Here is a 27,383-nt window from a genome sequence, read left to right as displayed (position 1 = left end):
AGTGTCCTTGCAATAGAAGTAACAACAGATCATTAACAAACCCACTGTGGAGCCCTTAGCATGTTCCCAGCTAAGCTTGTAAAAAGCCAAGATTGTGAGATCTATTTTTTCATTTCGCAGTGCTCAGCAAAGCAAAGTTTGTAGTCCCCAGTGAGAGGTGATACATTTTTAGAACTTAACATCTTACTGAAAATACCAGTCCCTAGTATTGTTGAACACTGACATCCATTATGGATGGAGATGCTTATAAAGGCTGGACAGAAAGATTTGTTTTTGTATAATTCTTAAAGGGAAGAGGGACAGACAGAGGATGACTGTCAACACAGTCACAACAACCAGGTATAATGCTTGTCTGGGTCTCTTCCTTAAGGACCAAAATTAAGGTAATGAGTCAAAAAGTGAAATTGAAGAACAAGGTTGCATTCCAGTGCTAGGATCAGAAATGGTCTAGCTGACCAACGCAAGAGATCCATGAATATTTTTGTTTGCGTAGCAGTCAGTCTCTTTGTGACTTGTAGGATCATTATCTAAGAATATTCAGACAACTGTCAGAACTACAAGAGGAAGAAAAGTCTTACAGTTAGGTGACTCATTTCCTACTTTTGCATTCAAAGCTACAAGGTTGCAACAAGCCAGCCAAGAAACCCTGGCTTGGACCCAAAACTGAAAGAGCCACTGATTGCAAGTTATTGAAGTCTGCAATCATTACTTTTTAGTTTATTTGGCAAGTGGGTCAAAATATGGTTCTACAACACTGAAGCCTTCACACTGTCTTGGAGCCTGTTGCATTTGGGCTCATCACAGCCCAGCACGTTTACTCTCACAATATGCCCCAGAGCAAACGCTCACTTCCTCCTCCTGCTGAGGGCCGATGACAGACAGGCTGAGTGCCAAGGCCACAGTCATACACACAGCCTTTGGAAGAAATTGAGAGATTTTTTTTTTGCATCTTCTTCAGTCAACAATTACCTCTCTTCTACCCATGACCAGAAGAATACACAAGGCCCAACCATGCCTTATTATCATGATTCTCATGGTTTCACAGAGAAGGCAGATTTGTCTCTGTATAATCTGTAGCTTCCTATCACATTGCATTTTGCCAACATCAGCAGCTATTTTCAAAGCCCAACAGGGTAAACACGCAGAGTTATCATGCAGGACAAGGCATGCCGTGTCAGACAAAGGGAAGGAGGTACCCTGAGTTTATTGTTACCATTCACAGCATCTGACGTGCTACCGAAGGGGTCAGCGAGAGGCAGGATATCAGGGAGCAGAAGCGCAGTCTCAGGAGATTTGAGCCCCTCAATCAGTTTTTCTGGGTTAAGCAGGAAAAGGAGGATGAAATGCAAAGAAAAACAACAACAACAAAAACATTAATTTGGTACTCAGTTCAGTGGCTTATCACCTACTATGTCAGCCTCTGAAAAATACCTGAATAATCTTGTGTGCAAATAACACCACTCCTTAAAGAACATCTTTTCACTAACGATCAAATAATTTCAAGACAGGGTCAGCTTTTCATCAGCTGGCTACAGTCATCTAGACAGCTGAGATACACTAGACAATCTAGGCACACTTAAATATACCTTAAGTGTGGGAGACAGAGGGATTTGGACAACCTCTTTTTGGTTTGTGGGGACAGGACAAGGGGCAATGGCCAAAAAAATGGATCACTGTAAGTTCCACACCAACATGCAAAATAATTTCTTCACGGTGAGGGTGACAGAGCACTGGGACAGGCTGCCCAGGGAGGTTGTGGGGTCTCCTTCTCTGGAGATGTTCAAGGCTCCTCTAGACGCCTACCTTGGCAACCTGCTCTCGGGAACCTGCTTTGGGAGGGGGGTTGGACCTGATGATCTCTGGAGGTCCCTTCTAACCCCTACCATTCTGTGAGGACATCCTCAACCACTATGCACTGCTCTCCCTATGAAGCCACTGTAAAATAGCATACAGTTCATTCATTTCTATGTGAAGCACAATGGTGGCCCCCTGAAAACCTAATAAAAAAACCGATTCCTTCTCACCCTCATATAGTCGGGAGCTCTTCATTTGTGTTAGTCTTTATCTAATGAGAAGAGGGACAGATGATCAGAACCTAGAGCCAGGTTTACAACTCTCAAAAATGGAATACTTAAAGTGCTGAAGATCTCAAGCAAAATCAGAAAACACTGAGACACTACAGTACCAGACATCAGAACCTGCCCTCATGTTAAAGAGCTGTCTAGTTACTCATTTCAAATATCAGGTTTCAAAATCAGGTATGTCATTCTCAGCTACATGACTCCCATGGTTTCCATTATCCATCATGCAAAGGAATTTAGATTGCCTGTGTAAAAAAAATTAATCTCAATTATTAATCTGGTGGATGAGTGACTTTGCAATCAAAGTAACCAGGTTTTCAATACTGAGCTTAATTATTTAGCTTCACAAAGGTTTACTCATCACACAAGAAGATAAGGGATATTTTCAGAATTTGTCAGAACTAATCACCTTCAGTAGAGCAGCACTGATAAAACTTGCTCCATATGGACAAATCTGATCACTTCAACTTGTTAAAATGACTACATTTATAATCTAACATTAGAACGATCTATCATATACCACAGCTATGCCTTTAAAACATTTTTACATCTATATTTATGCTTTGAGTTCAAAGGCTAGTATTATTTATTATCCAAAGAAAACATGCTTATAACTGCGCAAAAGAACAGGCTCTGGAATACTGCTGCATAAAAGACTTATCACACTGAGAAAGCCAAAGAACAGCTTAAGTTATACTATTACGCACATGATAATAATATTGATCTTTTATATTGCCCTATATAAATAATAAAACAGCCTAGTGGCTTTGGAACTCCTTATTCAAAACAGGACAAATTCTACTCCCCACAAACAACTTCACAAGCCAACACATTAAAGCAACCAGAGGGGGGTAAGAAAATCTAAAAAGGTACCCAAGAGGCAGCCATTATATAAGTAAAAGCCCAAAAAAGGTCAGCTAAAAAGGAAACCCTAATGGGAACATTAGTCTTGAATGCACTTGAAACCTTCCCATCACTGTCAGGAATATATATATATTTTTTTAAGGTTGGATTTGCAAAAGAAAACATCCGCCAACTGCAGTGGTATCATCCATGGCTTCTCACATACACGATGAGGGACTCTTTCCTCAAAGGAACAAGTAGGCAGGAAGCAGGGGATTGGCAACAAAATGTGATGGAGATACCATCAGAGATGTCAGATGGCTCAAACAAAGCAAAAAAGAACACTGAAGCAAAGGTTGGAGGTCATCTCAGGCACAGCAACCACAAATTAATGGAGTTTTTGATTCTTGGAAAAGTAGGGGGGGTAGCAGGACTGCCACCCCAGACTTCCAAAGGGCAGACTTTGGCCTGTTTAGGAGACTGTTTGGTGGAGTTCCTTGGGAGGCAGTCCTGGAAGGCAAAGGAGTCCAGGAAGGATGGAATTCAAGAAAGAAGACACAGCAACAGGCTGTCCCCACATGCCAAAAGATGAGCCAGCATGGAAGAAGACCATCCTGGCTGAACAGAGAGCTGTGGCTAGAGCTCAGAAGAAAAAGAAGGTTTATGACCTTTGGAAGAAGGGGCAAGCCATTCAGTAGGTCTACAAAGATGTCTTGAGGCTGTGCAAAGGTCAAAATCAGAAGGGCCAAAGCCCAACTTCAGCTCAGTCTGGCTACTGCTGTTGAAGTCAATAAATAAGGTTTTTATAAACACATAAACAAGAAAAGGAAGACTAAGGAGAATCCTCATCCTTTATTGGATGGGGCAGGGGTGGTGGGGAAACAGTGACAAGAGATGAGGAAAAGGCTGAGGTACTTAATGCCTTCTTTGCCTCCATCTTTAATAATAAGACCAGTTGTTCTCTGGGTACCCAACCCCCTGAGCTGGTAGATAGGGATAGGGAGCAGAACAAAGCCCTCATAATCCAAGAGTACATTGTTAGTGTCCTGCTGCACCACTTAGACGTACACAAGTCTATGGGGCCAGATGGGATTCACCCAAGGGTACTGAGGGAGCTGGTGGAAGTGCTTGCTAAGCCGCTTTCCATCATTTGTCAGCAGTCGTGGCTGTCAGGGGAGGTCCCAGTCGGCTGGCAGCTAGCAAATGTGACACCCATCTACAAGAAGGGCCAGAGGAAGGACCCGGGGAACTACAGCCCTGTCAGTCTGTCCTCAGTGACGCGGAAGCTCATGGAGCAGATTATCTTGAGTGCCATCACGCAACACATACAGGACAACCAGGTGATGAGGCCCAGTGAGCATGGGTTTATGAAAGGCAGGTCCTGTTTGATGAACCTGATCTTCGGTGACAAGGTGATATACTTAGTGGATGGGGAAAAAGCTGTGGCTGTGGTCTACCTTCAGTAAGGCTTTTGACACTTTTTCCCACAGCATTCTCCTGGAGAAACTGGCTGCTCATGACTTGGATGGCTGTATGCCTCATTGGGTTAAAAAGAGACTGGGTGGCCGGGCCCAAAGAGTCGTGGTGAATGGGGTTAAATCCAGCTGGAGGCCAGTCGCAAGTGGTGTCCCCCAGGGCTCAGTACTCAGTACTGAGGGCAACTCTCTTCAGTATCTTCATCATCTGGACAAGGGGATCGAGAGCATCCTCATTAAGCTCACAGACAACACTAAGTTAAGTGCCAGCGTTGATCTGCTCAAGGGTAAGAAGACTCTGAAGGAGGATCTGGATAGGCTGGACTAATGGGCAGAGGACAATACTACGAGATTCAACAAAGTTAAGTGCTAGGTCCTGCACTTAGGGGACAACAACCCAATGCAATGCTACAGGCTGGGGAAGAGTGGCTGGAAAGCTTCCCAGTGGAAAGGGACCTGGGGGTACTGGTCGATAGCCAGCTGAACATAAGCCAGCAGTGTGCTAGGGTGACTAAAAAGGCCAATGTCACCCTGGCTTTTCACAGAATCATGCAATCATTAAGGTTGGAAAAGACCTCCAAGATCATCTGGTCCAACCACCTCTCTAACATCAACATCACCCACTAAACCATGTTGCTAAGCACCACGTCCAACCTTTCCTTGAACACCCCCCACTGACTCCACCACTTCCTGGGCAACCCGTTCCAATGCACAACTGCTCCCTCTGAGAAGAAATGTCTCCTAATTTCCAACCTAAACCTTCCCTGGTACAACTTGAGGCCATTCCCTCTAGTCCTATCACTAGTTATCTGTGAGAAGAGTCCAACTCCCAGCTCCCCACAGCTTCCTTTCAGGTCTCCCCTGAGCCTCTTCTTCCTCATTTCCCTCAGATGCTTCTCACAGGACTTGCGTTCCAGACCCTTTACTAGCTTTACTACACTTCTTTGGACACATTTCAACACCTCAATGTCTTTCCTGTAGTGAGGGGCCCAAAACTGAATACAGTACTTGAGGTGCAGCCTCACCAGAGCTGATTTCAGGAAGCTGTATCAGGAAGAGTGTGGCCAGCAGTACTAGGGAAGTGACTGTCCCCACGTATTCAGCTCTGTTGAGGCCGTACCTTGATTACTGTGTTCAGCTTTGGGCCCCTCAGTACAAGAAGTACATCAAGGCCCTGGAGCATGTCCAGAGAAAGGCTACGAAGCTGGTGAAGGATCTGGAACACATGTCCTATGAGGAACAGCTGAGGGAGCTAGGGTTGGGTGGTGCTGGAATAGGCTGCCCAGGGCAGTGGCTGAAGTCACCATCCCTGGAGGTCTTCAAGAAACGTGGAGATGTAGAACTTGTATGGCTTAGTGGTGGGCTTGTCAGTGCTAGGTGAAAGGTTGAACTAGAAGACTGTAGGGGTCTTTTCCAACCTGCATGATTCTATGATTCTAAGAACTGATTTTAAGATGCTAGGAAAAGACAACACAGAAAAGAAATGTGGGGACAAGATTACAGGGAACATGCTCGAGTCTTTTTCCCAAAAGGAAAACTGAAAGGTAACAGGTATTCATCCAGAGTACAGTTGACTTAGAGAGTACTTCACATTAAGTAATCCAGAGAGCAAGGCACAGGACACAATTGTGGGAAAAACATGGACTGTCTCAGAGTTGTGCAATTACAGATTGTGTTTAGCTCCTGCTTTAAGATGAAGTTTCTAGGCTATGAAGTGATACGTAGGTATGGAGCAAATGTACTTACATTTTAGAAATTTAGGCCTATGATACTCCCTTTAGCAGCAGACTCTTACAGAAGGCCTGTTTCCAAATGCTCAGGTTGATGCAAATGCCCTGAAAAGCTGCGTCTTCAAAACCACATATACTCTGCCCGAAATCATTCCTTTTATGATCCCATTTCCAAATGTCTTGCTCCTTCAAGTCTCCCTCCTTCAATCTTACCTTTCCAAGTACAGTTTCCTTCTTTTCCCCAATAGTGCAGATTGAAACTGTCTCTTGGTCAGATACATAGGAAATAACATATTGAGCTCAGACATTGTTTAAACAAGTAGAAATTACAAGAATAAACATGTTATTCTTCTCCCTTCTAGGCCCTGGACTCAGCCAACTTTATGCAAAGCTTTAGGCTGACAGTGGTTCTTTGTCTTGTTCTGTTAGTTGTCTTTTTCTCATTTCCTTCATTGATGGTTCTAATCTGACAACACTTCTACAGGTAGTTACTTGACCTCTTAGTGCATGATTAAAAGAAACTTTATCCCTCTTGAGTAAGGGTGAGAGGTTCAACAAAAACAAAAGGCATCAGGATGAATGGGAAGGGAGATAACCAAAATAACAAAAAAAATCATATACTTCTGCCTATTTTGAGGTTTAGTGGTTTGTTTCCTGGGTTTCTGTTTAGTCTATCATCTTGTACCAATCCATACGGTTAAGACAGAATAGAGGAACAGCAAAGTCACTTGAAGCAGTGGAAAAATGACATTTAACTAGAAGTTAACGGATAGTTAGTGATGGCCCAGGGAAAACCATGGTTCTGCATTAGGTAATAGGAATACCTTCTCTACAGTTGTTAGGTTTGGTCTCTTTAGCACAGCACACTTATTCAAAAAGACACGTAAACTAAATGAAGTTTTTCAGAATCCACATCAGACATTCCTAAGTCCAAGAACAGCACATGCCTTTGCAGTGACATATAAATTCCACTCTTAAGCCTCTGCCCTACAAAAGCTCCAACGATAAAAGCAGTAACTTAAGGCAGGTATATTCTGCACACTAGACTGTTTCCCTCCGCATACAAATTAGGCAGCTTCAGTTTAATTATATACAGCTCTTGAGAGAAAAACTAGGCTCTCACATGATACTGAACAGAACTGGGGATCCTGCTACCAAAGGAATTATCTAGCAGAAGTTTAATAGAGAAAAGAGAAAAGCTGCTTCATCTTCAAGTGAAGTAATGGTTGAGATGGACAGAAGCCAACAGTGCTAAGTAATTTGAGTAAGAAATTCAGCAGCGCAAGAAGGAAAAATGGGGATTAGTGATCTCCTTTCTATTATCTGTACAAATGCACAGTTCCAAGTCATGCATATATGAAACGATCATAAATTGCTGAACAGATTCCACCAATAAAGCGAACAGCATGCTATGCGTATCTGCCATTTGTAGAAAGGATGAATGATACAGTCTTGGGTCCATGTACAACCTGAAGAACATCCTCTCCCATCTGCCATCCCCTTAGCACAGATTTTCTACTGCTGTAAAACCAAGAGATGTTTTGTCACTGCAGTACCAGTTTCGTGTGACTCCCAGGACATGCAGGAACACAATCACAGGATGTGATTTGGAAACAGTCACGATGCCAAAGGAGGTCAGTTATACAGCAATCAGCAACATAACAAGAAATCAAGAAATAGCCTCTTCTATACTGCAGTTTCAGGATTCACTGCAACTAATTTTGTGCATGTATAGAGCTATCACTGGAGCTTAAAAGGACAAAGCACATTCTGAACCAGTCATCATGCTGTTAAATTCAGGATTTTGCAGTATCAGAGATCCTCCTGCCTCGTATAGGCATATCCAGACAATTAATATGTAAGCATATGAGTAAGTCCAAGGATAAACAAAGTTAAGAAAATATAACCCCATTTAAAAAAATTACACAGCTCCTGAAGGGCTTTCAAAAAGGGCTTTTATCAAACTCCAGCTGGGAAATGTCATTTATTTGGTAACTGTGCACCCACATGAGGCTTTCTGTCAGAGGCACCCTCATCCCTAGTTAGCCTACCAAAAGTCTGCCAGAAGCTTTCCAGGTCACAAGAAAAGCAAGCTTGATTCAGGTACAGGATCAATCTGACCTTTTGTACTTAATTTTCTATTTTTTTTTCCTTCCTGTTTTCACTCATGACAGGATGGCAGCAAGTTTGCTACAGCTTTGCATCAGCTAGTAAGGATGCTGGCTGTGTAAGCAAGATTCTTTAATAAATCTTAAAGAGGTATCTCTGTTTAAAAGAATGCAGAAGGCATTAAAAAGAGCTCTCTGTCAGCTGTTCCAAGAGCTGAAGCCTAGCCACTTTCACCTAAAAGCCCGCAGTATGTCTCACTTCATTCTTAGGTTCCCAGTCCCCCCCAAGTAAGAAATTACTGCCTGTTTCCCTAGCACAGTCAAAATGAGCAAAACACACACTGCAGAAAAAGAAAAGCAAGAGTATAACCTACAACTAATAGCTCTCAGAGGCTTCCCCAAATGCAGACATTGGTAGCTTCTTGAACTTGAAAACCAAACCACTTCCTTGGGGAATGAACACAAGAACTTTTCCTCTGATTTGCACCAATATAAGAAGGATGCAATACCATTTAGCATCAGCAGAATTAACTCTGAATTTGTATCACAGGACAAGAAAGCAAGATCAGACCCCACACATAGATCAAGGAATAAGGCCTTGGACAATTTATTAAAAAAACGGATCTTTTTCTTCATTCTTTTCCAATTCATGCACAATTTAATTTGTGAGGTTTACAATTAGTCAGTTTGCACAGACTTTGCACCTGCAACACCACCACTGCCAAAGACTAAGTTGGCATGCTGCATCTATACTTTTATACCTTTAAGCAAAGTATATGCAGAAAGCCTTTTAAGAAGAACTACAGTGATGAAAAAAATAATCAAGAGACAGGGGAGGGAAACAGGTTTTTAGTTAGAGCAGGCTATTAGAAAGAACAAAGATTCCCGAGAGACTTGCAAGTTAAAATGGAAACAGAGGGCAAAAGCCTGTCATACTTGGGTAAAATGCCAAACAATCAAGATGCAACATCTCAAAGCCAAAAGATGTCCACCAGCCAGGCACTGCACACAGTAAGAACGTTACTCACTCGTGTACTGCAGAGGAATAGCAAAAAGAAAGACAATTCAATAGAGAACACAGCAGAGTTCTTTTCTTCGGATGGCAACTGAGAAAGAAAGACAAGGTTGTAAAAAATGCTGCCAAGTCAACTGTGCTGTGAGTGGGAGGGCAACTTACCAAGGAAGGTATAGATTAGTAACTCAGGAAGATTTGTGCCTATTGATTAATAAAATATTAAAGATTAAAGGAAGCCTTGCACATTATTCAGCCACAGAGAACTTTGACTAATCAAGGGAAAGCACTGAACTTCCATTTTCCTAATAGATTTTCTGCCAAATGGAATTGTTTCTTATATAGCACAAATAGAAAGAGAAGATAACATAAGTAACATGCTTTGAAAATACATATATATATGTTTATGGACACATATCATTTTGTAAAAATCATAGAGAATAGTCAGACATTTCAGTTTTTCCTTAAGAGATCAAAAGTGAACAATTTTATTGTTTCAAATTAATAATATTCACGTTCTATAATATTTGTCAAATGTCCCCTCCTGCCCCAATTAAATTAAAACCCAGACAGAAACAACACTAGAGACAATTTACACTCATTTAGTTGGGGTTCCAGTGGTCCACTGGCTTTATTACTCCAAATCATCAAAACACCATACTATACTGTCAGTTAATAATACAGCAATTAATTCACCAGGAAACTAGCTGAGTAGCACCCACTCTGCAACTTCCAAATACAAGATGTAAACTCAAATTGTTAGTACCCAACAACACGCTCATGCATGCCTGCAGCAACCTGAAGCCCAGTCAATGTGTCATTTTGGAACAAACCTTCTCATTAGAATTCAAGATTACTTTTTTTTTTTTTTTTTAAAGCCACTGCAAACAGCCTGACATAGATTGGTAGAATTACCTTCTCAGAATTTATGGGCTTAGGGTAGAGGGGGTTATTTTGCTGGTTAAAAACATCAGATATTTTCTGCCAAACAAGAGCCCTACTGCACTGGCAATATTGGTCCCGCTAAAGCAGCTGAACTTGCGTGTTTTGACAAAGATGTCAGTGACATGAGTCCTAACTCATGCTCCCAAATGCTAGAAACTGAGAGCTTTAGCAATCTCTCTCAACATTTCATGATTCTTTACACGTTTCTAGTTCTTCAGCCATTGCAGTAGCCTGAAACTCACCTCCAGCTTGCAACCTAGAGGAAAAAAAAAGCTTAAGAGAACCTGTTCCTGAAGGTCTTACATTAGAAGACAATGAGGAAAATAAATATTCCTGTTTTGCTTAAAATACCTATTTTTGAAGCCAACTGTATGTTTAGCAGGAATGGACAACAGGCCCATACGTTTCTGATAGGTATGGCTAGGAAACAGGCCAAGGGTGTGGACATAAACATTTTGTTTTGAAGCTGCACTGCAAGTTATGTACTTCTGCAGCTCTGAGAAGTATCCTTTTCTAAAATGCACACAAGTCCATGGGCGTTTGAAAAAAAGAAAAAGGCAAAAATAATCCTCAAAGTGCTTTTTAAAAGCCTCAAAGATCCAACGTGATGATGATTCTTTAATAAGCAACACTGTTTGTCTTCTCATCAAAAGCACGAATATCCAGTCGTGCCCAGATGGCACAGGCATGCTTCCTTGGCCTGTTTCCTTCCCCAGCTATATTTGCATGTTTATTTAACTGTGCTGGACAGGGAATTTCTCTTATCTCACTTTCTGTTATGGCCAAAAAAGCACTGTGGAGGCTGCTTCGTGTTGCTTTTCTTCAAACAAATACCTAACTACACTTGTCTCTCAGCTGTAGTTAAGACATTGAATTGTTGCAGAAAGTGAATGGTTGTGTAAACATGCAAAGAATGACCTATTTTAAAGAGAATTAAAGAGAAAGGGGTGTTTTGGTAGGCAACACCACAGAAAGACCACCAGCAGCACCCTGCTCTCACAGTCTCAGCCTGCACATGAATCAGCATGGCACAGCCAGCAGCACAGGCGGGTTTGTTCTCTGGCCAGCAGCAGGGAGGAGCTGAGCTCTTTTTCTCTCTCTCCTCTCACACCGAGGTGCTCCTGCTCGACAGCTGCTCCTTGCTTGTGCTGCCAAGGACCCACACCCACCACCACATCTCTCTCTGCTCCTGCAGAGAAGAGAGAATAAGCCAGGACTGATAGCACAGAGTACCTGGAGAAGAACATTGCCATTGCTCTGGGACTGCAAAGGCAAACCCCCCCCCACCCCCCCAACAAAACCTCAAACAATTGGAAAGAAATATTTTTGGCAATATCTCAGAGGGCATTTCACTGGCTCCACCCTTCACTTACACAAAAAACTTTATCTGAGCAGATGTTTCTAGATAAAGAACATCAGGAAAGGCTCTAGATGTATCCTAAGAGATAACTTAAAGGTGCAGATAATGATGTCAAGACAGCAAGCATATCAGCATGTTCAGTTTCAGCAGTTAATAATGAATATATGCTAAAACAAGCATTCGCATGCTCTGGGTCAAACCTCATTAACTATTTCTGGAGCCCATCCATACCATCAGAAACAAAGTCAAAAGAAACAAAACAACTACACACAAAAAATAGACACAAGACTATTCACAGAGTGGAGTCCCAACTACTCAGAGAACAATCTTAAAAAAAAAAAGTTAAGCTTCACAACTCTTTAATTTCACATCTCCAGAATACCTGGTGCATAATTTACCCTCCCATGCTTGCACAAGCTAAATGCGTATTGATAAGTATTAAGTAGTGACACAAAGCAGAAAAATTACCATTCTGATCAAATACTCTGTTATGATTAATCAGCAGTGAAGCCTGCAATAAGCTTATTAAGGACTTGGCTCACTTTCCTACATGCAAAGGGAAAAATGTTTTCAGCATGAATATTTAAGTCTTCCTTGTTTTAACAGATGTTTTGCTGTGCTCTTACTCTTGCCACCTCCTCTTATGAGTTAAAATTAAGAATTGTAGCCATTACACAACAGAGAAGGAGAAATACACTGAAAAACATTCTACTTCCACTTTATTATTGCCCAGAGCTGGTATTTCTGCCCTCAGTAGGGTGCTACATTTCCTCCTCTCTAGGAACACTTTTACTGAAAAAGCCCATTAGCTGTAACAAATTAAAACCAACCTCCTCTAGGATTCTGTGCATCTCCTACACCACAATCCACAGAAGCAGCACTGCCTGCTAGAACCTGCTGTCAAAGGTTTGTCTTTGCTGTGTGTTTAACTGACTCCACAGAACCAAAAATGTGATCTTGCTGAACCAACAACATCTGAGCAGTCATACTTAAAGCTGTGTCTGTTGCCTATGGCTCAATACTGACATTCTTCTCCATTTGAACATATTTAGGCTGTCTGGGGATGGATCCTATGGCTATTCACGTGTTAAGCACTGTTTACTTATTTCTCAGGAATCTGTTATAGAAAGGCTTGTCTTTCCATCTGTGCATACTGAGGAAAGGTAGGAAAGCACAAGGAGGTAGGTCTCCAGCCAGCATTCAAGCAATGCCACCTGCATCCTCAGGTGCCAGCAAAGGGAGCAAGTTTGTGGCAAAAAAGAAGCTGAGCTCTCAGCCAGACATCAGCTGTGACAGGCTTAGAGCACACAGAGCTGATCTAGCTGGCTCTGTATGGCAAATAGGGAAAATATCAAATAAAAGCCTCACTTATGCCTGTACTAAAAGCCTTACTGAACAACACTGCTCTTGTAACCAGGAGGTACAAGTTCATGCTTTTACTTCCAAAAGGGCTATCCACAGTCAAAAAAAACACAGATGTAAAATGTTGTCAGAGCAATGGGATTTGTAATCAATGTTTTTCAGAATATTTTTATTTCTGAGAGAAAAAGCAAATACTTAGCAAGCGTTTAAACATAATTCTGCTGCTTTTGTGCAAAGAAAAAAAAAAAAAGCAGCTTAGTAACATGCAATAGGAGATGCTGGCATACTAAGAGCCATAAGTCAGTCCCAACCCTACTGACTCAAGGGGCACAACTAAAAGAATGCCTTTCACATCCACATCCTCTCTGCTCACTGTAGGGATGTTCTGCACAAGGCACACAGTACAGGTAATGCAGGCAAACAAGCACAAAGGCCACTCAGCTCTGCGTGACAGATTGAAAACCTGAGTCCAAATTGAGGAATTTTTTATTTTTATTGTTTAATCTTTTCTGTTTGATCTACAAGCTCAGACAAACCCTCTCAGTTTTCAAGACTAAGGATAAGCCTGAAGCTCTCACCCTTGAAAACAATCAAAACTTTCATGAGCTTCTGGCCTCATCAAGTTTGATGTTCAAGAAATTAAAAAAAAAATAAAAATCAGATGTCTTCATAGCAATTTGCAGGGAGCCAGCAAAACCAGATCTCTCACACACCTTTGCCCCTACAGAAGCAGATCAACATAACTCAATAGCACTGACACAGGCAGACAAAGAGATTTGCCAAAGGTTTAGCACAGGCTTGCAAAGATATGTGACCAGTCTGGGACAAATCTGTGGGACATGCAACCTGGCACTACAAAAACTGCCGACAACTGCTTCTCCCATTATTCACACCTAAGGGCGGGGCCAAAAGACAATTCCTTTGTGGTGGTTTCTGTACCACAAATAATCTCAGAGCTCCTGCAGCTAAGGCTGTGACTGCTGCTTTGTATGATTGCACTGTATCAAGATGCAGTAGGCAATAAAGGAAAACAACCAGCTTGGTGCTTATCTGTTTATGTAGAGCACATCAGCAGAGAACTAAATAGTAGCCTGGGCTGTCAGTCTACAAGTCAGGAAAACCAGCACTTCACTAGCATTTGGGGAAAGATTAAAAAAAAAAAAGTGTACAATCTGCACAAAATCTTCTATAGGTTCTTTTCAAACTAGTGCCAGGCAGGTCAGGTCCCAACAAGCGCTCACATAGGAGAGAGAGGCTGTCATTAAGTTCTGTTTCACTTATTCAAATGCTGAACTTTGAGAAAACTCTTTTTCAGTTGTAATGCATTTCTCATACTCTTTGAGCATTAATCAGAATGAAACAAGCCCACCTAAACTACAGAAAAAATAGACTTTTCCCCTGAATCACTTAACTTTCCATGGAGAGATGTTATCTTTACAAATACATCCCTTTGAAGCTTGGGTCCTCTACAGTCCAGCTACCAGTGATTCAGAGATTGAGCTGAGGACAAGGGTGAGGGCTGTAACAAGCACTTGTCCTCTGGGGATGGCTGACAAGAAGGGACCTGTTGCGCACATTTACGTGAGGGCTTAGAGAAACTTCAAGATAAGAATATTGCTATATTCCAAATCTTACTGATTTGCAAATAAGCTCCTAAGCACTTACATAATCTTGTGCTAAAAAGTGTTGGCTGTTGCAGTCAGAAATAACCGTACAGGAAAGACTTTCAAGTAGAACTGCAAAGTAAATGGAAATAGCTACCAACTGCACTAGAGAATTTTGCCAAATCAAAAAAGGTTACATGTTAACTTGTGCTTCAAATGAAGCACGCTTTTGCAATAGGCTTTGAAAGCCAAAGAAACACTGACTCTTACAGAACAGAAATATTAACAATAATGAAAACTGCAATTTCAAAGTTAGACTAATCTGAAAATGGTTTGGATGAGTACTAGTAAAGTACTCAATGATTATTTTTGGTTTTGAATACTGAACCTTTAGAGACAGCAACATAGTTGGTATTAGAAGCTATCTGATAGCCCTTGGGGCTGCCATGAAAACCAAAGGCACTTGTGCTTTGCACCGCTCACCACCATGCAGATGCGTAGCACGTTCTGACACTGAACATCACTACCACTGAGTTCAGCAGAACTTGTCAGTGCCCAGCACTACTGACAAAAGCCCAGGGTTTCAGGTGTGCCTAGAAACAGAGCTGTAAGATTAAGAATACAGAACTAGCAACAACAATCTCCCCCCATCTCCATAAATTCAGTTTAATTACCTGGCGTGTCAGATAATGGGAGAGGAATGAAAGGATCAGGCACAGTCAGAAGAGGAGGGCTAGTGTCCAAATTCAGAATGTCTTTCGTTTTTTCGGCTGGTAGCCATGAAGAGAAAAGGCAAAGTGAAACAGGGAAGAGAGAAAAGCAGAAAGGATCAATCTTAACTCTGAGACACAGCTCAATATTACAGAGTCCAAGCTGTGGCATGACAACACACTCAGAACAAGTTTATGTTGCTAGAGAAAAGGAAAAAAACAACAAAAAAATATTAACATAAATATTAACATATAGATCTCCAACACAGTTTAACCAACAGATCTCAAAACATTCCTGGAAAGGAAAGTACCATTATCTTGATTTATAGGAGAACAAAAAAAGGAAATACCTTGACAAAAGACCAGCCCCCTTGTTAGGCCTTTTTTTTGTCTGAAATGAGATACAGCATCTAGCATCAGAGAGGCTTAGACAGGCTTGTATTTAAGAGGAAAGAAAATGAAAAGGGCTAGAAGTGTCCATCCTAGTGCCAGCACTGAATTTCCAAAGCACCTTTCTATATCAGACTACAGGACAGGAGAGTCAAGGGGCAAATTTTAAAGATAACTACTAGAAGAATTGAATGTACTACAAGATCCAGAAAGCCCAGAATGTGTGGGTGCTTCTCAAACTTTGCAGAAAGCATGTTACAGCTGAATCCAGGGCTGCTGTTACTCAGCATCACTCTAAGAAGGTTGACAGAACATCATAAAAACTGTTCACAGGACAGTGAACTGGAAAAAACTCAGAGCAACTGCCTAGAGTGCTCTTGCATTGTGGACTTGAACTACTAAACTCTCAGGTAAGAGCCAATACTACCAAACTCAGTTATAAGCTTCTCTAAATCTGTCAACACGTACAGAAGCAAACGTAAATGGATTTGTGTCTTCTTGTCCCTTGAAGAAGACTTCCACGATTCTTCAGTCACTTCCCAGGGATTCTTTTGCCAGCAGTTGGTCTGCTTTGGTGAGGAAGTATCAAATGGTTGCATTTTTCACTGGTGAAAATGGCTGCATGAGACAGGAGAGCACTTAGGGCTGCTCTAAGCAGCTTGCTACTACTGTGCTTGCCTTCACCATTTACCATGTTGATTATGAGACAAACTGCTCTACTCTAAGGATTTTTCCTGCTCACTCCAGCTTCTGTTATTCTCTTCATTCTGTGGCAGAGATACTATTATTCTTGCTCCATACAGCCTAACATTGGTAGGCAAGGAAGATACTCCACAATGTCTGAGCAACATCTGAGTCCAAGCCCCTTATTGCACACTGCACATTTTACTCCCAGTAGCGAGCCATGTGGTGCTTCAATGTACGTAGCTTTCTTGTGAACTTCAAAGGTTCACTAAGTTTCTTACCTCATCAAAAGCTCCACTTCTGCCTATAGATGATGCATCCTTACTCCACTACTGAACTGTGACAAGTCTATGTGCCCTTGTTTGCTGAGGAGACAACCCTATCCTGAAGTTCTCAGTGCCAAGACCCAGTTCACTTTGTATCAGTTTTACCTCCTTTCAAAGAAGATATGACACGGAATTGCCACTTTTCAGCAGTGCTGTCCAAGGCATTGCCCTACAGAACATACTCCAACTCACCTGTTCCAGCAGTGAAGGTAGAAGGGCCACCAAATGCATCTGGCTGAGTTGCAGAAGAAGCCGGCTGGAAACCCAGAATCAAGTTCTCTGTGGAACTTCCCATCTTTTCTGGAGCTTTTCCTGAAATGCCAGACGCAGTTTTAGGGGAAAAACTTCCATTCCAAATGTTGTTTACTTACCTATACTTTTAAGAAGCTATTTCAGTTTCTGACTTTAGACCTTTCCTGTAAATCATTACTTGCAGATCAAGTAGAATTTATACTGTAGCTTCTACAACCAACTGATCAAGGCCACAGTAAGAGCAGTTAGTACCTCTCCCTTTGAGGATCACAGAGGACAGGGGCTGAGACAGAACATTGGAAGGATTTAGCTTGTACAGGTACAGCAGACAGTGACAACATGGGAGCACCCCAGCGGCATCTGACAAAGCATCATTCCATGCCACTTTCCATTTCGAGAGCAGGCTGGCATTAAACTACCTCCATGAACTTACCATCACCCAACTTTGCAAAGTCCTTATTCAGCAGCTCCTCAGCTGTGAGTTTGGAGAAGTTATCATCATCAAATGGATTCCATGTAGAGACATCAGGTGGGTTATAGACATTCTGCTGTGAGGTCCTTGGGGAACCCGAGGGCGTAGTGGAAGCAGATCTGGATGTGATCATCCCAACCAAACAGTCATTAATAATCCATCTGAAACTCTCTGGCCAGCGCTATGAGCCTAGTCCAAGCTATTGCATTATAATTACTTGCTACTTAAAGCACTCAGTGTAAGGTATTGTACTTGCATACCCAGAACACTAGGACCAGCAAGCCTTATCTATTTGTAATCTGTTTCAGCATGCTGATGTCAAAGATTAAAACAAGCATCATAAGCATTCCATGCAAAACAATTTTCTGCAATGTCCATGTGGAGGCTTCCTGCCTGTAGATACTATAAGAACAAGTATCAAATGCTCCTGCAGAAGGTCTGGTGCTATGCAGCATGCATGAAGCATGCACCAGGGTTACTGGTGGAACAACTGAAGCATGAACTTTTGTAATCCACTTGAAGGCCCCATTTGCTTATGCCTTTTGTGAGAGCAGAAACACTCAGGAGGACTTCTGCCCTTGAGGAAGATTTTCTGTGACTTTCTGCCAAGCCCTACACTGTGGTCTTGGGAATGCGAAGACTTGTACTGCAGAGTTTGCTGTCTACCTTCACCTCAGAGCTGAGCCCAGGAAGTCCCCAAAGAGCCTCATGTACCCCCCACCTTTGATACCAACTGAGCAGCCACCTACTTGGACTTGTTGAGACTGGCTTCAGCAGCAGCTGCCTGCAGGAGCTGGGTAGACTTGCTTGCTGGGACCCCAAAAACAGCACTGTGGGTCACATCACTCAGAATCCTCCTGTGTCCTGCACGCTGTGTCTTGGGGGAGGATGGAGGGGTGAGAGAACCCAGCTTCTGCCCCTGAACTGCTGTAGGTGGTGTGGTTTGAGGTTTTTGTTGTTGCCTTATTTGCGCCTGCATCTAGGACAGAAAGCAAAATGGTTATGATCTTTGTGAACAACTGCCATGATGGAAAAAAGGCTATCTTCTGGAGGATCTGACCTCAAAGTCATAAATCAGGAATAGTCTGGAGGGAAATTAAGCAAACAACAACAACAAAAAACAATACCACACCAAAACAACAATTAAGAAGCAACTAGGGAGGTGGAGCGCTGGCAATAGCTAGTCTATAGTTTCAGCATTACCACAGTTGCACAAGAGGAAAACTCTCTCCCCTAAGGTCAACTGCCCTCAGAAACTTGATCAGGGGTAACGAGGCCAAAGTTCAGTGTAGACCATAGAAATCAGATCATAGTGTGCAGAAATTTTGCTATACAGACACATAGAATGGAACAAGGTGAAGGGTAGATAATGTGTGGTTGGGTTCAGTTCCTAAAGGAGTACATGATTTCTGCAAAAAAAATCATGCAAGAAGCTTAGTTTTCTACCCAAGCAGGAAAAAGCAAGGACACAAGGACCCTGGGAGCAACATTTGCCATTTTCATGTGCAGAAAAAAAAAAAAAACAAGCATGTTTGGCTGAGGTGTAAACCACAAGTCCAACTACAAACCCTCTGAAAACTTCAAGAAGTTTCTCAAACCAATTTTATCTTTTCATTACTTCAGTCTTGTTTGTGTTAAAATCATAAATCCATAAATGCTTTTGATACTCTTTTCTAGTTATAAACAACATCACTTCAGATGCAACTTAAAAAAATAAAATTAGTGTCTGTGAGATAGCATGATCCAGCCATCGGGGGGATTTAAAGAGGGGAAACCTGGATGCAAAGAGCAGAAAGCTGTGCACGTCACCTCTACTGCCTGGATACTAGAGCTCCCTATTCCCCATTCAGTAGCATCACAGGACATTTTCAACCAAGGAAGATGGTTGCAAAACTTGGAAATACCTAAGAGGGCAATGAGAAAAGAGTTACATTTCCAATGTGATGCTTAAATACAGTGGGGCAAGGCAAACAAGAGGTTAGCTGCCTTGCTTTTTATCTGGCATTTTCAGGCAGACTAATTCAGTGTGGCTGAGAAGCAAGCTGACCTGACTGCTTCTGATGCACCCACCTTATATCTTGATATATAGGTCACTGCGGAACAGTACATTTGGTGCTGAGAAATAAGAGGGCAGTGCCAAAATCTCCACAGAAATGAATGCAGAGCTTATTAAGCTGAAGTCCTGCAGCATGAAAAGGTTTTGACAGGTAACTTGGTATCTTCTGCTCAGAGAACCTGCTCTTTTAGAGACTATATCCTACTATTTTTTTTAAAATGACCCAACCACCACTTTTCTTAGTGGTGCAGGAGTAGAAGTCTCCAGATGCACCTATTATGATGAGTCTTCTGGGGGTGAAGGGGATGAGGCTAATTTAAGTCCAACTGATTTAATAAAAAAAAAAAAAAGGGATATTTTTGTGTTAGTGAATCAGAGCAAAATTCTTTAGAGATGCACTTCAGTACTACATGTCAGGCATTTCTCCCTTAAAAGGAACAGGGCAATAATGGGCTTCATCCAAAATCTGTCCAGAGTTACTGACAACTCACTCAGATTTTAACAGACTGACTTGCCCCAGGTCATTCAGCACATCAGTAAGAAGACCAGAAACACAACAACTCCTATCTCATCAGCTGCTAACAAGCAGCTCAGTGCTGAAAGTTAATATAAAAGTGCATGTCTGAATATGACAAAGCCTTAAGACAACACAGAAAAAGCAAGATGAGGAAGGTTTCCCCAGCTTTGCTCAGGTCACTTGCTTAGAGTTTTATTAGTCAAATTAATTCATGATGTCACTTCAAAAGAAGCATACCCAAGAGATGAATTAGGTCCTGAATGAGCGGCAACTCATGAAGCAAGCAAGCAAACATTGATCCTTAGTTTGGACTCAAATATTGCATAGCTGAAGGTCATTAGATACTGTTTGCTTCCTCCCTGGCTCTTACCACTTGTTCCTGCTGTGGCGTTGGCTGGGCTGCACTTTGCTGCGTCTGTGGAGGTGCTGGAGTCTGTTGCTTTTGCTGAACTGCTGCTACTGCTGTCTTCTGCTGCATTGCTGCCTGCTGGGCCATCATCTGCTGCTGCTGTTGTTGTTGCTGCTGCTGGTAGTAGTTCTGCATAAGCTGCTGCTGTGCTGGCGCTCCCTGCTGCATCACTGGGAACTGGGAAACAACCAGTTGAGATGCTTATTGCAAACTGGGGTGGCCAGAACTCAGGGGCAAGCCACAGGACTGGGTAAAGCCACTGCAAGTGGCAAAGCAGTAAAAGTTGTGACGGATTGAAGACCACCTGCAGAAGAGCGGTGGAAAATAGCCTGCCAGTCTAATGGTAGATCCTTTCTGTGTTACACCTGTCTGTAGTGGGCTCCAACAGCACACCAGAACACTGTTCTATGGTGTTCTCCTTTTCCCATTTTTTATTCCAAACCTTTCTCCAGGACCGTAAGATTCACCACCCCCTTGCTTCCAACGTTAATATGCTTTAGTGGTGACCTGTGCTGCAATAAACACTTCAGTTAAGCATGCATCTCTTACCTAGACAAATCCTACACTATGGGATTTATCTAACACACAATGTTTTCACAGGCCTCCCTAACACCACTATCTACCACACAAACAGACCTGACCATTAAAAAGGAATGCCAGGTTTCTTATATCACAAAGAGCAGAAAAGAAATTGTACACCTCTACTCATCAGTTAAGTGCTGACCTCAAGACTTTGAAATACTTTGAACTATAAAAGAAGCAGTGCTGGCTAAGGTTTTATACATGTGCATGACAAAAATATCTCAAGGCCTTCTACACAAACAATTAAAAATGCCAGCCTTGTTTAAGCAAGGAAAATCTTGCTGGAGAACTGGAGATGCATTGGAAAACACCTAAAAACTATGTATAAAACTACCCCCCAAAACACAGAAGTAGAGGACCTGATATAAATGTAAAGATGTGGTCCTGCAGGCCTCTAACATAGGAAATAATGCAACAAACATGGTCATGTTTCTTTCACCTGCTGAGCTTGCATCATCTGTTGCTGCTGGTAATATGCAGCCTGTTGCTGCTGCTGCTGCAGTAGCTGCTGCTTCAAGAAAAGCTGCTGTTGGTGTTGAGGTGTGGCTTGTGGCTGGGCAGAAGGGACTTGGGGCTGTGCCTGTGATGCCTGCTGGGAAGCTGGAGCTTGTTTGGCTTGTGGCTGTGCCGGAGTCTGTTGAGGTGCTGCCTTTTGCTGGGGAACACTTGCAGGGAGGGAAGGCTGACCACTGCCCAAGGCAGCAGGCCCTGCAACTGACGGAAGAAAACAGATCCATCAGAGAGATCAGCACCACATCACAGCTATACACAGTGCCTGTCAGGAAGGTACTGCACATACAGGAGTCTCACCTTGTGGTTGAATTGCTGCTTGGCTTGTGGGTCGCTTTCTAGGTGTGAGGGCCGGCTGAATGGGTAAAATTCCAGGGTTGGGTTGTGTCTGTCCTGCTTTAGGTCTCTGGCGGGGTGCTATGGACGTCTCTGTTGTAGGAATGGGATCTGTCAGCCTACAAAACAACGTAACAATTAAAATGAGAAAAACACCAGCTGGAGCAGTAAAAGCAGTCCTCGTTAGCCTGACAGCTGTTACAAGCAGCACACATTATGGGATAAACACTCATCCATACTTCAGCTGTAAAGGTGATAAAATGATAAAGGTGAAATGGTTAGATGCATCCAGATACACCGGTCAACCCTTCCACAAAACTGGAAACAAAGTAAAATTTAATGGATGCATTCACAACAATTAATCCAACACAATCAGTTTTATCATTTTGCCCATTGTGGTATCTTCTCCTGGAGGACTGTGGGAACTTGTCAAAATCACTCAACTCAAATACTTACTACAACATACTGTTTAAAGCCACTTAAGAGTTTCAGATAAGCATCCTTATTGTAACCATCATCAGCTCAAGAGCAGCTGGTACCTTTGGGCAGAGTTGTCTGAATTGGCATCTTTAGAAATACCTTAACTTTAGCACATGTATCCCAGAATCAGGTCACTGGGCCTCCTCTGATCCTTGCTCAACATTTGTTGTCCCCCAACAGTGGACTGCAATAGAGCCAAGAAGCTGGGTACTATTGCCCTCTTCTGTGTCTATGTTTCTGTGTTACATATCAAGTTGTTCTATCAACGTAAGGGTAGCCGTGTTCAATTATAAAAAGAAACAAATTCCTGGGCCTGACAAACAGGAGAAGAGATGCCCTATTTCAGAGTCTGAAAAAAAAAACAAAAACAAAAACAAACAAACAAAAAAAAAAAAACAACAAAAAAACCACCATTTTTGGAGTGCCCGCTAATGTAATGCTTTGCAGTAAAATAAGGTTTAAGTTTTGTCCAACAAAATTTATACGTCTCATTACAATACCATAAGCAGAACAACCAGCAGCAGGAGACAAGAACCACACAGCAGTACAGTGGTTTCTCCACTAATTAGGCTCTTCAGATGGAGGTTGCCTGGGCTCCCCCTATAACCACTGAAGAAATTATATGGCTCGTGCAGAAATCACAGCAATTGCACACAGTAATTACTGGGTCAGGTTATCTGCTGAGGGTCAAACTCAAACAGCCATAGTCCCTGATGCAGTTTCTCAGAAGACTTTCAGAAGACTTGCATTTTTTGGGCCAGTTCCAGGCCCACTGCAGGATAGCTGCAGTCTTTCTCCTGACTTTGCTCTTAGGTACTTTGGGTACTTACTGCCTTAAATGAATCTGTTGTGTCATCCATCCTAAGTGCCTGATAGCAGCAGAAGTTCATGCGATGCCTTCGTTACAAAAAGTCTAGCTGTTGAGTCATGCTGAGTATTGCCCAAGTCCCCTGTCCTCAGGCACGCAAATTTCCAGTATCTGCATTTTCTGTCTTTCAGATCAATGGATATTTACATCATTGAAACAGAAGCCTCGGGACTGCAGTGTTTGTCTCAGCGTAAAAATGTAAACCCACAAGGAAGCAGCTAAATACACCAAGTGTCTTTTCTAATAGAAAGCAAAAGACAGCGTATAGTAAAAAGAGAGCACTGTGTGTAATAAACATGCAGTTACCTGGCCTTGGGTTGACTCTTCTTCGCAGCAGCTTCACTTGCTTTGACTGGGTCTGGGAGCTTAGCAGGGATTGTAGAGTTCTGCAGATCCCAAAAATACTAGGTTTAGCGCTTTGAGGGCAAAAAACACACTCAGAAATCATTTGCAAAATCACTACTATGAAGCATGGAGATTGCAGGATCTCCATAGCAGCTATTCCTCATGCTGGATGTAAGACAAACCCCTGCGGTTTGGGAGAGGGAAAAATTCAGTTCAGCTTTTTGACAATCTACTATCCGTGGAATCTGAACATAAAGCTTTATAGTATATCCTGCGTGTTTTACAAGATAACCTGAGAACAATGGCAGCAATAGTTACTAATACAGCTATAAAAACAAGCATAATTACAATGCCTTGTTCATAAAGATCATAAATAACCAACTGGACACATGGAAAAAAAAATAGGTTTCTTCTCATCTGGAAAGAACAAAGTAAGATCTCACGTCACAGATATACATAACACTGAAAAAAAACTTGTCATTTTTCAATTGAAGTCTGTAAAGATAGGTGAAGAAGGAGCAGATGGTTGTGTAAGGTCTGATGTGGTTCAAATGCAAGTTGACTGTTCTCAGCCAGACAGCAGACAAAATCACTATGTTTAAAACCAACTGCAGTGCAAATTACACACGCTATGATGAGTTTGCCTGGAAATCAAGTTGGTTTCACAAGCATGGCCTAATTTTCCATGTTCACATGCAAAAGGTCTCTTGGTTGGCCTCACGCTGTTTACTGGGTGAGGAAGCAAATCGGAAACAGACAGAAATAAGCAACATATGAATCAAAACCCTGATTTACACACCTCCTTAAAGCAAAAACAAACAAGCAAACAACAACAACAAAAAAAACAACAGCATTGTTAATCACAAAAAATGAAATAGAGTCTCCTGACTAGAGACCAGGGGAATAATATGGCAATATCCTCAGTACTTAGCAAGTGTCATTCCCAGCCTCCCTACACATAGCCCTATATCAGTCTACTACTTTGCTACTCACCTGGACGTTCTGGACCGGGCATTCCTTCTTTGCCAATTTGAATGCAAAGTAGGAGACCTGATAAATATCAGGTCTCTTATCAGGGTCTGGTTCAAGCATATACCCTTTAAAACATAAAGATGTTAACATCAGAGCAGTAGAACAGATTCGCAGTCAGAGCTACAGCTGTAGCATAAGCAGATGCTAACAGGGTACCTTGCCTCTTTCAAAGCACCTATTCAATGGTCAGGAGGACCGAGCTGATCATTACTGTCAGCTGAGAAAGGGGCTAGATGGCCAGGCAGGATGGACCAAGAAATATTTTCCAACACAGCTATGCATAATTTCATAGCTGCAATTGAAAGCTCAAAGCAAGGAGCGGGAAAAGCAACCCTGCTTGGTCAGGGAATAGTGTTGGTTTTGACCTCCGCATTTCCAAGTGAACACACGGGAAAAGAGCTTGATCCAACCCTGGTGTGTTAGTGGGGCATACCGTTGCCTTTGCATAAGGCAAGAAAATACCGGACTGCTTTGAAAACACATCCAATTCTGCTACACAAGATTATAGCAAATAAATAAATAAATAAATAAATCAAACGCTGTACTAAAAACAAGAGAGCTGCCCCAGCTTTGCCAAGAGTAATGCATTGTACCCTTAATTACACATTCACTCTAGGCAGTAGGTTATTTATAAATCATTTCAGTTCTGTTTCTCAATTCACAGAAGACGAATTCTTATCGCTAGTCTAAGTCACTGTGGTTCTTTTCAGCTCCTTATCCAAACAGATTTATTACTGGAGAAATACGTTTCTGCATAAATAGGCTTATTGTGCAAGTTTCTGTAGACTCTTAAACCAAGTGGTTGCCTGTTTTCCTTCCTTTTCAGAGTTCACTACAGCCCAGCCAAATAGAAATCTTTGTTGTAACTGGCTTTTGAAGAGTGATCTCCCAAGCTACTAGAAGATGATTTTATCCATCCCTGTGTGCAAACAAGTCTCGTATAAGATGAGCAGCACCAATTTTTTTTTGCTGTGGGAGCAAGGAATATAAAAACAAAATGCTATTTTTCAAAGCTCTGTAGAAGTAGATTATGCCACTGTCAGAGATACACTCACGGATGAGGCAGTGCATGTCTTGTGAATGCCGAGAATTATCTGGAATGGTGAAATTGCCATCACAGATTGCCACCTGACTCTCCCCAAACGGCAAGGTGAAGTAACACAACTTATACAGCAAACAGCCGAGTGCCTAAAGAGAGAGAACAGAGCCAGTGATTTAACAAACTGAAGCAAAGCAGGGAATCACACAACTCAAATACCACTGAAGATAACATGAAAAGTACTCTAGCTTGTTCAATCACAGTGGTCCTGCATGACCTCAAGCCTACATTTTAACATCCCTCTGGTCGACTGAAAACATAGTTATATGAGAAGATACATACATGAAGAGCTCTCCCTCACTAAGCTGAGATACCATAGGCAGTGGGGATCAGATGAGTAGCACCACAGACAACCCACAGTTCCACATAGCAGTGTGCATAGCACAACCCTTCTCATTAAACTGGCAAAGCCTGAGGTGTACTAAGAACAGAACAGAAGCAGGTATAAAGGTTAGATAGACATCAGGAAGAGGTTCTTCACCAAGAAGGTGGTTGCACACTGGAACAGGCTCCCCAGTGAAGTAGTCACTGCACTAAGCCTGTCTGAATTTAATAAGTGTTTGGACTGTGCACTTAGTCGTATGGTCTAAAATTTTGGGTAGACCTGTGTGGTGCCAGGAGTTGGAGTCGATGATCCTTATGGGTCCCTTCGAATTCGGGATATTCTATGATTCTGTGGTTCTATAAGCAAGATCTCCAAATCTACACAAACCTTACACTGGTACATGTTACTACACAGAAGATTTTTTTTCTATTCTGAATATACTGAGCGTAAAAAAAGCATTTAGCAAAAATACGTCATCCATCATCCTTAATACTTTTATTCTGACAAAAAACAAATAATACTGGTTACCAAGCTTAAGCTGTACCAGTTCACACAACCTTTCAACCCATTATAGTTGTGTACCAGAGAGGTATACAGATATGTCTGCAGGCTGCTAGGTTCTATCATTGTTCCATCTATTGCCAGGCTGCTTTTGACAGCAAGAAGAACCACCTATCTGAAAATAAAATGAAAATTTTGCACAAACAGCTAATTATGAAATACTGCCACCATCCCAAAGAGGAGAGGGGGAACACATTTCCTAATCCTAAGCAACTCATCATCTGCTTGTATTTTTTGTCATAGGATTTCACAATTAAATGACACTATAGTTTAAAATAACCTCAATGAAATTTGAGGAAAGAGAGATTACGAGCAGGACAGCCACAGCAATAGGCCCTAAAGTTGAGGCCCCACTGTGTGCAACACTGCATGCTTGTTTGGAAACACTCAGCAGGTCACGTGAAGAGAATTCCTTCCACATCAGGAAGAGGAGGACAGTTTGAGCATCTGCATCTCTACCCCTCCCCATTATCACAAGGAGTGCAAACCCTGGGTTCTCCTCTAGCTGCCTCTGAGGCCCTGACAATCTTTTCACACTGTTACAGCTCTGACCTCCCCTCTCTAGTCTCAGCAAGGCAAGTGACCCAACACTGGTACAGGGCCCAGTTCCCCAAACCTCCTGCTGAACTCAGCAGTGCAAGAGCCCCATAGGAGCTGCTACATTCCTGACTCTTGGCTGAGCTCACAGATAGGATGGAGGACTCTTCCCAGCAGATGCCATGCCAGCAATTTTGCCTCTTGCACATGCAGACACACAATTACTGAGGACACATTAAACCTCTCCTTATACTGCTTCCGCTCTGTTATTTCCCAGCTCAGGGCTTTAGAAATTATACAAACACACTCTGAAATAGCATTTTAAACAGAAAACTCTTTTGCTGACTTGCCACTACACTAGAGACAGCACAG

General features: G+C 42.2%; 2 protein-coding genes across 10 annotated transcripts in view; both read right to left on the bottom strand.

Annotated features, from left to right (window-relative positions):
• The window catches only part of NFU1 (NFU1 iron-sulfur cluster scaffold), a 53,578-nt gene extending 36,642 nt beyond the window's left edge, over nt 1-16,936 (bottom strand). Inside the window, exon 1 of the mRNA XM_084499700.1 lies at nt 16,823-16,936. The gene's annotated coding sequence lies outside the window, so the exon portion shown is untranslated. The remainder of the gene's footprint in view (nt 1-16,822) is intronic.
• The window catches only part of AAK1 (AP2 associated kinase 1), an 89,408-nt gene that overhangs the window by 20,660 nt on the left and 41,365 nt on the right, over nt 1-27,383 (bottom strand). For 3 of the 9 annotated variants that reach the window (XM_084499689.1, XM_084499691.1, XM_084499694.1), the window contains exons 8-16: nt 25,545-25,677; nt 24,451-24,554; nt 23,419-23,498; nt 21,729-21,883; nt 21,358-21,632; nt 20,298-20,513; nt 18,104-18,333; nt 17,316-17,473; nt 16,823-16,942 (exon numbers count right to left, since the gene is read on the bottom strand). In XM_084499689.1, the coding sequence (XP_084355815.1) occupies nt 16,823-16,942; nt 17,316-17,473; nt 18,104-18,333; nt 20,298-20,513; nt 21,358-21,632; nt 21,729-21,883; nt 23,419-23,498; nt 24,451-24,554; nt 25,545-25,677 (1,471 nt within the window). Of the gene's footprint in view, nt 1-1,213; nt 1,316-9,265; nt 9,344-10,534; nt 11,384-15,194; nt 15,291-16,822; nt 16,943-17,315; nt 17,474-18,103; nt 18,334-20,297; nt 20,514-21,357; nt 21,633-21,728; nt 21,884-23,418; nt 23,499-24,450; nt 24,555-25,544; nt 25,678-27,383 lie in introns of those variants that run through there. The other 6 variants (XM_084499688.1, XM_084499692.1, XM_084499696.1 and 3 more) reach the window with 5 other exon arrangements.

Source organism: Aythya ferina (genome assembly GCF_964211825.1).
Source record: "Aythya ferina genome assembly, chromosome: 27".
Lineage (NCBI taxonomy): Eukaryota > Metazoa > Chordata > Aves > Anseriformes > Anatidae > Aythya > Aythya ferina.
This window is presented reverse-complemented; position numbering and strand designations above follow the sequence as displayed.